At 51.5% G+C, this 9,987-nt stretch overlaps 1 protein-coding gene across 1 annotated transcript; it reads right to left on the bottom strand.

Moving 5' to 3' along the window:
- Nucleotides 1-767: 767 nt before the first annotated feature.
- On the bottom strand, nt 768-9,486 carry LOC101136583 (tubulin alpha-3 chain). The gene is made up of 5 exons (XM_004054204.4): nt 8,726-9,486; nt 6,313-6,535; nt 5,218-5,366; nt 3,900-4,580; nt 768-1,155 (listed from the first exon to the last, which is right to left on the bottom strand). Exons 1-5 carry the CDS (start codon nt 8,726-8,728, stop codon nt 859-861), a joined length of 1,353 nt encoding a protein of 450 aa, XP_004054252.2. The 5' UTR covers nt 8,729-9,486; the 3' UTR covers nt 768-858.
- Nucleotides 9,487-9,987: the final 501 nt, after the last annotated feature.

Genomic DNA, 9,987 nt, shown 5'->3' on the forward strand with positions numbered 1-9,987 from the left:
TCCGAGATGCAGAGCATCCAGGTCAGACATTCCCTACCGTTTTTTTTTTAATTATATTAAGGCACAGACTTAGAATGACGTTTTTGTGCCATTCCTGGTTGTGCCACAGCTGAACTAACCAGGTCCCTTCACCATGGGTCAACTTCCTGGACCTGATTTGGGTTCTGAGAAAAGGCATCTGGATTGCCAGGTTTTTTATAAAACATCAGCAAGCTTCACTTGAAGTGGAAGTGGGAGGTTTTCTACCAAGATCATTGATTGACAGTGCTGAGGGGCAGAGTGGCCGTGTGTGTGCACGGAGGGCAAATGCTGTCTTCCAGGTTACTGTGGAAGGCTGGGTGTGTTGTAACCTTCTGTGGGTCACGAATGCTGTGCAGAACACAGTAACACTCTTTTCCTTCTAAAATGCCCTGACCTTACACATTTGACCCGCAGCTTTAGGGATTTCATGGACAAGCCCCATCCACAGACCTCAGATTTAAACACTCCACGTCTAGCCTCTTCTTTTTAGCTCGCATCACCCATCAATAGAGAAGCCCCCAAAATTGCAAATTCAGTTGAAAACCCTGACTGTGCTTTCCTAGAATTTAGGAAATCTATTTCACCGTGTCAAGTTACTTCTGTGGCAGCTCCTTAAGTATGTACCATCCCGCTGCACCCAACTCCATGCTAGCAGGGCAGGCTGGCACCCCACCACCGTCCATGCAGGCTCTGGGGGTCCCACCTGCTCCTGCAGGCAAAGCTAAGCAGTACGATACACAGAGGTCTTGGTTTTATACAGAACCTTTAATTGCAAAGAACTTGAAAGCAGCCACGCTGTGGGTGGCAGTGGAGTGGAGAACCCACCACACCCTCCCCTCAGTATTCTTCACCTTCTTCAGCCTCAGCTTCAAAGGAATCCACGCCCACCTCTTCATAATCCTTCTCCAGAGCTGCCAGGTCCTCACGGGCCTCAGAGAACTCCCCCTCCTCCATGCCTTCTCCCACGTACCAGTGCACAAAGGCCCGCTTGGCATACATGAGATCGAACTTATGGTCCAGGCGAGCCCAGGCCTCCGCGATGGCCGTGGTGTTGCTCAGCATGCACACAGCCCGCTGCACCTTGGCCAGGTCTCCCCCGGGGACCACCGTGGGGGGCTGGTAGTTAATGCCCACCTGCCGGAGAAGAGGAAGAAACAGTCCATGAAGCTTATATCAAACCTGGAAATGGTGGCTGCTTTTCCTCAAAAAGAAGACACCCTGTAGGTGAACAGGAGAATTCTCAGTTCACCCCACAAATGTCACTAAGCCCTTCTCTGTGCCAGGCAGGGTGACAGTTCCAGACAACATATGTTGCCCAGGCTGGCCTCAAACTCCTGGGCCCAATCGATCCACCCACTCCAGCCTCCCAAAGTGCTAGGATTACAGGCATGAGGCAGCATGCCCAGCATTTTTTTTTTTTTAAGAATAAGGCATTTTCTAAAGGATTTTTGTGCCCCTTTTTTGGGTGGTAGAATTCATGTGGAAAAGGTAGGTTGAACTTAGTAATTTTATGGGCATTTTGGGGAATCTTGTAGGTAGTGTATATATTTTATTTTAACTTGGGCATTACTATAAACTGCTTCACAACATCCTTCACTCCACTGTCTCATGGAGGATTTGACTTAAAAAAAGAATGAGTTTTTTGTGATGAAAAAAGCAACAGGTGCAGTGGCTCACACCCATTATCCCAGCTCTTTGGGAGGCCAAGGTGGATTTCTTGAACTGAGTTTGAGACCAGCCTGGGCAGTATGGCAAGACCCTGTCTCTACCAAAAATACAAAAAAATTAGCTGGGCATGGTGTCGTGCACCTGTGGTCCCAGCTACTCAGGAGGCTGAGGTGGGAGGATCGCTTGAGCCTGGAGGGCAGAGGTTCCAATGAGCTGAGATCCTACCACTCCTTGGGTGACAGAGCAAGACCCTATCTCAAAAAAAATAAAAAGGCCGGGCACGGTGACCCACACCTGTAATCCCAGCACTTTGGGAGGCCGAGGTGGACAGATCACGAGGTCAGGAGATCGAGACCATCCTGGCTAACATGGTGAAACCCAGTCTCTACTAAAAATACAAAAACAAAATTAGCCGGGCGTGGTGGCAGACGCCTGTAGTCCCATCTACTCGAGAGGCTGAGGCGAGAGAATGGCATGAACCCAGGAGGCGGAGCTTGCAGTGAGCTGAGGTCATGCCACTGCACTCCACCCTGGGCAACACAGCAAGAGTCCGTCTCAAAAACAAAACGAAACAAAAAGCAGCAACGTCTTTATTTCTTTTCCGGGCAGCCTAGTAATTTTGGCCTGGGTTTGCCTCAGACACAAAATCTGTCCCCATCTTCCACTGACACAAAAGAAACCTTGCTGTCCTCTTTCAGCTTTATCAATAGTTGGTTACTAAATCCTGTGGCATTTCTCTGTTGGGCCTGTGCGTTCTTGTGCTGTGCTTTCCCTGCTGCCTCTGGCTCAGACCCCCACCGTCTCTGTTGGGGGAGACCACTGCAGTCAGTTCTGACTGGGATTTCCTACTGTGGGTGTCTCTTCCTCTCCTTCAGGGGTTAGCACAGCTGCTAGACTAGCCACCTAATTTTGTAAGATCTTGTCTGAACACAGCCACCACACCCCTTCATTTGCAGATTGATTTTGCTATCCAACAGCAGAGTGGGGTAGGTGTGACAGAGGTCGTGTAACCTGTAAGGCCTAGAATTCGTATGAGCTTGTCTTTTTTTCTTTTTTTGAGACAGTCTTGTGCTTTCACCCAGGCTGGGGTGCAGTGGAGTGATATCTTCTCACTGCAACCTCCACCTCCTGGGTCCCAGTGATTCTCCTGCCTCAGCCTCCTCAGTAGCTGGGATTACAGGTGCCCACCACCATACCCGGCTAATTTTTGTGTTTTTAGTAGACACGGGATTTTGCCCTGTTGGCCAGGCTGGTGTCAAACTCCTGACCTCAGGTGATCTGCCTGCCTTGGCCTCCCAAAGTGCTGGATTATAGGCATGGGCCACCATGCCCATCCGATTTTTGTATTTTTAGTGGAGAGCTGTGATCACCACACTGCACTCCAGCCTGGGTGACAGGTGGGATTCTGTCTCAAAAAAGTAAATAAATAGGGTTGAGCACAGTGGCTCATGCCCGTAATCCCAGCATTTTGGGAGGCTAAGACAAGCAGATCACTTAAGACCAGGAATTTGAGACCAGCTTGGCCAACATGGTGAAATCCCTTTACTAAATACACAAAAATTAGCTGGGTGTGGTGGTGCATGTCTGTGGTCCCAGCTACTCAGGAGTCTGAGGTGAGAGAATCACTTGAGCCTGGGAAGCAGAGGTTGCAGTGAGCCGAGATCACACCACTGCACTCCAGCCTTCTCAACAACAACAAAAAAGTAAGTAAAGCTCATCACAGATACATAGTGTAATGACTCAGAAAGAGAGTTCAAAAGACATCACTGGGCCAGGCGCGGTGGCTCATGCCTCTAACCCCAGCACTTTGGGTGGCCAAGGTGAGTGGCTCACCTGAGGTCAGGAGTTCAAGACCAGCCTGACCAACATGGCATAACCCTGTTTCTGCTAAAAACATAAAAATTAACTGGGCGTGGTGGTGGGTGCCTGTAATTCCAGCTACTTGAGAGGCTGATGGAGATTGCAGTAAGCTGAGATCACACCACTTTACTCCAGCCTGGGCGACAAAGCTAGACTCTGCCTCAAAAAAAAAAAAAAAAAAAAGACATCACTGAATTAATGATCACTCTGGTTCACTAATTGATGCACATGTGCCTAGCCCATGGAATAGGGGTAGTATCCTCAAAGGATGTGGGCCTTCAGGGGCAGCATTACTCTGTGTGTCTGTTGCTTGCTGAAAGGTACAAGGACTCCACATTACCCAGTCATACCTTAAATCCAGTTGGGCACCAATCTACAAACTGGATGGTGCGCTTGGTCTTGATGGTGGCGATGGCCGCGTTGACATCTTTCGGGACCACATCCCCCCTGTACAACATGCAGCAGGCCATGTACTTGCCGTGGCGAGGGTCACACTTGACCATCTGATTGGCTGGCTCGAAGCAGGCATTGGTGATCTCAGCCACGGACAGCTGCTCGTGGTAGGCCTTCTCGGCTGAGATGACCGGGGCGTAGGTGGCCAGGGGGAAGTGGATGCGGGGGTACGGCACTAGGTTGGTCTGGAATTCCGTCAAGTCCACATTCAGGGCCCCGTCGAATCGCAGGGAGGCCGTGATGGAGGACACGATCTGCCCAATCAGGCGATTGAGGTTGGTGTACGTGGGACGCTCGATGTCCAGGTTGCGCCGACATATGTCATAGATGGCTTCATTGTCGACCATGAAGGCACAGTCAGAATGTTCCAGGGTCGTGTGGGTGGTCAGGATGGAGTTGTAGGGCTCCACCACGGCCGTGGAGACCTGGGGGGCTGGGTAAATGGCAAACTCTAGCTTGGACTTCTTGCCGTAATCCACTGAGAGCCGCTCCATGAGCAGAGATGCGAACCCAGAGCCAGTGCCGCCCCCAAAGCTGTGGAAGATGAGGAAGCCCTGCAGTCCCGTGCACAGATCTGCCTGAGAGAAACCAGACAACATGAATCAATGCCCGTGGAAGCCACACCACCAATCTCCACCAAGCCAGGGCCACTTCTCTGCCTCTGAAGACTTGATATGGATTCCAGTCATCCATAATAAACACGCAGTACACTCTGAAGCAAAGAAAAGCAGACAAAGATCTACAGACAAATCACCATGCATACTTCAGACTAAGACCATTGCAGACGCAATAGGACTCAAGATGCTGGTCTAAGTTGTTTTTTTTTTTTTTTTTTTGATAGAATCTCACTCTGTTGCCCAGGCCGGAGTGCAGTGGCATGAACTCCGCTCAGTGCTACCTCTGCCTCCCGGGCTCAAGCCATTCTCCTGCCTCAGCTTCCTGAGTAGCTGGGACTACAGGCAGGCACCACCACGCCTGACTAATTTGTGTATTTTTAGTAAAGACAGGGTTTCACCATGTTGGCCAGGCTGGTCTCAAACTCTTGACTTCAGGTGACTGCCCACCTTGGCCTCCCAAAGTGTTTGGATTACAGGCGTGAGCCACCAGACCCAGCCAACGCGCTGGTCTAGGTTTTGACAAAATGACCTCCCCTTCACAATCTAAGATCTACCCTCCTGTGCAGGACAATGGTCACATGAAGCCTTCTCTTCTTACCAGTTTGCGGATCCGGTCCAGGACCAGGTCGACGATCTCCTTGCCGATGGTGTAATGGCCTCTGGCGTAATTATTGGCCGCATCTTCCTTCCCGGTGATCAGCTGCTCTGGGTGGAAGAGCTGCCTATAGGTTCCTGTGCGCACTTCATCTACAAAAGAGACCGTATGTACTGTGAATCTTTAAGGCCTGTACTCACCAAGATGGACACATTCCAGGACTGTTCACTTCTACAAAGTACATGCTGTTCAAAGTACATGACCTACATGTTGTAGGTCAACAGTGGCAGTGTCTGGCAGAAAATGTCTCTGTGTGATAACCAAAGTGCAAATGTGTGATAACCAAACTGTGATTCATGACTCTAGGAAGTGAAACTCAGCTTACAATATAAATGTCAGCACGACCAGCTCCCAGTGAAGGGAAATAAGCTCCAGCACCCCCACACAGGTAATTCTACAGGTACATAATTCTTTCCTACATGTAGCTACATCGAAGGCTGTAAGTTAAAAATGCTTACAAACTGAGAAGTCACCAGGTCAGTGTGACTTCTGCAGGGCAGTCCCATCAGGGCACCCTGTGTGGCCTGGGCCCCACAGGCTTTCAGGTGACACTGTCATCTCATGTGGGGCCACTGAAAGGGGCTGTCTCTTTGCAGCTCTCCTTGGAAACTATCCTGGGCTTCTAATCTGGAGGAAGCAAATGACTGTTCTGTACTTAACCTTCTATGCCTAAGATGCAGGTCAAGACTCTCTTGCACCAGCGTAAGAGTACACAGCATTCAGGAGGAAACCAATGCCATTGTGCCCTGCAGGCAGGGCCACCTGAACAGGGCTGAGGCAGCCACGACGGAATCTCTCCACAGCCCATCTTACTGTTGGCAAAGCAGCTTTTCCCTGTAGGCCAGGTTTTCCTAACTTAGGAGCCGAGTCTCACAGACACTTTAATCACGAACCTTTCAGTTTCTGTTAACACCATGGGAATATGCTTGTCTATCTCATACCTTCTGCAGGAGGATTCAAAGGAGCCCACATGGGGCCTTACCGACGATGCTCTCCCACCCTCCTAGGAAAGCTGCCATCCAGGACCCGAGCACCTACCGACCACAGTGGGCTCCAGGTCCACAAACACTGCTCTGGGCACGTGCTTGCCAGCTCCAGTCTCACTGAAGAACGTGTTGAAGGAGTCGTCCCCGCCACCAATGGTTTTATCACTTGGCATCTGACCATCGGGCTGAATTCCATGTTCCAGGCAGTACAGTTCCCAGCAGGCATTGCCGATCTGGACTCCTGCCTGCCCCACGTGGATAGAGATACACTCACGCTGTGAACCAGAACATAAATGTAGACCCATTCACTTCAAGGCAACTTGAAGCTATATGGTATGCAAAATATTCTAATTTAATATTTATATACTGCTTCAGTATCTGGTGCTTTCACAATTGATATTTCCTAGGAGGGTTAGGTGACTGACCCCTTTATCCCTGTGAAAACTTACTTGCTCTACACCATCCCAGCTGCTAAGTTCCAGAGGTAGCCCTAGAACCTAATGTTTGCCACTACACAAAAATTAGATTATTTTAAAACTTGGAAGCCATGTAATATCAGTAATCAAACCCACATTATAGCCAGTCACAGTAATTCTCTGAAGAATACATAGCAGTTTTTGATTATGTCCTATCAAAGGATAAGGTAATGGGGTTGGGTAAGGAAATAGAGAGTAGGTCCCAGGTCACTGTGGTCCAAGCCCAGGTGTTCAGTATGTGTCCTCTCTCTGCACCCCCAGATCTACCCTCCATCATTCACCACCCGCCCTGTGCTCTCCGAGGCTGACCCATGAGGACAGCATCAGAGGCCTTCCTTGCTCTCTGGCTTCGTGCTCGTTTGTTCAATGACAGGCAGCAGCAGGAGACCAGGAGGCTGGAGGAGAGTGGCGTCAGAGTACTCTCCCCTTGGCCCCTTCCTGCTCTACTTTCATGGGCGATACAAATCCCTCCATCAAGGCCACACTTTTGGCAGGTGGCCCTCTTCATAAAGTTACCCTCTCAATTTTTCGTAAGCACTCCCTCCCCTCCACCCCTTGAAGCCTAGGAGTGTAATGGCTCCCAGACGTCATCAGTACTGGGACACTGCACTGTCCTTTGGTGGTTTCTTTAAGCCCTGCCAAGCCAGGTGTGGTGGCTCATGCCTGTAATTCCAGCACTTTGGGAGGCTGAGCTGAGATCGCTTGGGACCAGTTTGAGACCAGCCTGGGCAACTATGAAAAAAATTTTTTTTTTTTTAAACAGAGTCTTGCTCTGTCACCCAGGCTGGAGTGCAGTGGCACAATCTCAGCTCACTGCAGCCTCTGCCTCCCGGGTTCAAGCAATTCTCCTGCCTCAGCCTCCCATGTAGCTGGGACTACAGGCCACTATGCCCAACTAATTTTTTGTATTTTTAGTAGAGATGGGGTTTCACCGTGTTAGCCAGGATGGTCTTGATCTCCTGACCTTTTGATATGCCCGCCTTGGCCTCCCAAAGTGCTGGGATTACAGGCGTGAGCCACAGCGCCCGGCCGAAAAATTTAAACATTAGCTAGCTGTGGCAGCACACACCTGTAGTCCCAGCTACTCAGGAGGCTGAGGCAGGAGGATTGCTGGAGCCCAGGGGTTCAAGGCTGCAGGGAGCCGTGATCATGCAACTGTGCTCCAGCCTGGGCAACAGAGCTGTTGTTGAGCCGTTTCAAAAAAAAAAAAAACATACTTGACAAACCACGGACACTGCTATTCGGACTTGGGACTTGTAAATCTATTCTTTATGTGAATGCGTTGGTTGCTTTTTTTTTTTTTGGGGGGGGGCAGGGTCTCTCTCTCTCTGTCGCACAAGCTGGAGTGCAGTGGCACCATCATGACTCACTGCGGCCTCGAAGTCCTGGGCTCAGCTGACCCTCCCACCTCAGCCTCCCGAGTAGCTGGAACCACAGATCCCCGCCTCCACCCCGGGAATTTTTCTATTTTTAGTAAAGAAGGGATTAAGCCATATTGGCCAGGCTAGTGAGGAGCCCCTGACCTCAGGGGATTCCCCGCCTCCAACTCCCGTCTGAGCTTTAATTCCTGATCTGACCAATGTCCACAGCCCTTGCCTCCATCAGCAAGGCTCCTGGGGCTCCTCAGTGGTTTCCAATAGGACAGAGACGTTTGGAGACCGGAAAGCGGGAGCAGTGCCCTTCTGTCTTCAGGAGGCGGCACCACCACTGTTTGCTCTCTGGGGGACAGGACACGGTCAATGCTCCCCGTCCACTGACTCAAGGCCGGCAGCTTCGTCTAAAACAAAAGCTGCCGTCCCTGCCCTGGAGCCCGCAGACCCAGTAGACGATCCCGTGTCCTCGTGTCCCGCCCTGAGCCCCGCATCCTTCTCTGACCTCCTCTCTGCACCCTGGCCCGCAACAGCATCCCTCCATCCAGCCACCTCAGGAGGCCAACTTCGTCCACCCTCCAGCCTGGGCGTCTGCGGGGTGGAAGTGACCTGGCCTTACCATGTCGAGCTCCTCCGCTGCCGCAGCCCAACGCTACTACTTGACCTCAACCGCCGCTGCAGCTGCGCACGTCCAACGACAGCCTCCCGCCGTGCGCTGTCTGGGATTGGCCTGCTGGTGCCAGGCCACCATTGGTCCGGATCTCCTGGGAGGCGGGCCAAGGCTCGGATCCTAGTTTCGATTGGCCGTTGTGCAAACCGCGTAGTGGGGGCGCCCTCTGATTGGATGCAGGATTGGCGGGAAGGCAGCGGGCTCAGAGAGGGCCCTCTGACTGGATGCAGGACTGGTGGGAAGGCAGTGGGGTTAGAGGGCAGTGTGTGGGCTGAGACGTTTCCGGGGGTCCTCTGACCCGGGTTGGAGCAGCTACTGCATCTTTATAGGTGGAGGAACATTGCTTTGTTAAGTAAGCTCCCAGCCTTGCAGTGGCTTGACCACGAACTTGTGCCGTTGCCTCCTCCCCAGTTGCCCCAGGCCGGTTCCTCTGGAGGTGCCTTATTCAGATCTTTGCAAACATGGCCGCCTTTGAGAAGCCTTCACAGCATCTACCCAAGTCACAGCAGCACGGCAATCACCCCACCTTCCCACCCAGCACCCGGGAAGTGGCGGGATTCGATCACTTTTGTGATCTAAAAGGAAAAAGTGAGTGGGTTTCGGTGGCTCACGTCTGTAATCCCATCACTTCGGAGGCAGAGGCAGGCAGATCACCTGAAGTCAGGAGCTGGAGACCAACCTGGCCAACGTGGTGAAATCCCGTCTCTACTAAAAATACAAAAACTATCCGGGTATGGTGGGCGCGCCTGTAATCCCAGCTACTCGGGAGGCTGAGGCAGGGGAATTGCTTGAACCCGGGAGGCAGAGGTTGCAGTGAGCCGAGATCGCACTGCAGCCTGGGCGAGACTCCGTCTTAAAAAAAAAAAAAAGAAAAGAAAAGAAGAAGCAGAGGTAAAATTAATATAGGTGGAGAGGTTGGGCCGGGCGCAGTGGCTCAGGCCTGTAATTCCAGTGCTTTGGGAGGCCTCCGCCGGAGGATTGCTTGAGGTCAGGAGTTTGCAACCAGCCTGGGCAATGTGGTAAGACCCGTCCTGCCCCCGTTTCTACAAAAAATAAAAAATGAATAAAATTAACCGGACATGGTGATGGGTGCCTGTAATCCCAGCTACTCGGGAGGCTGAGGCACAAGAATCGCTTGAATCCGGGAGGTGGAGGTTGCAGTGAGCCGAGATTGTGCCACTGCACTCCAGCCTGGGTGACAGAGGGAGATT

Source organism: Gorilla gorilla, chromosome 16, assembly GCF_029281585.2.
Source record: "Gorilla gorilla gorilla isolate KB3781 chromosome 16, NHGRI_mGorGor1-v2.1_pri, whole genome shotgun sequence".
In the NCBI taxonomy this organism is placed as follows: Eukaryota; Metazoa; Chordata; class Mammalia; order Primates; family Hominidae; genus Gorilla; species Gorilla gorilla.

Excerpts from the sequence above, each read along its gene's own strand:
- LOC101136583 (XM_004054204.4), bottom strand. Across the intron at positions 5,367-6,312 it reads CCTGGAGCCCACTGTGGTCG|ATGAAGTGCGCACAGGAACC; the intron begins GTAGGTGCTCGG and ends TCTCTTTTGTAG. Across the intron at positions 4,581-5,217 it reads TGGACCGGATCCGCAAACTG|GCAGATCTGTGCACGGGACT; the intron begins GTAAGAAGAGAA and ends GGTTTCTCTCAG.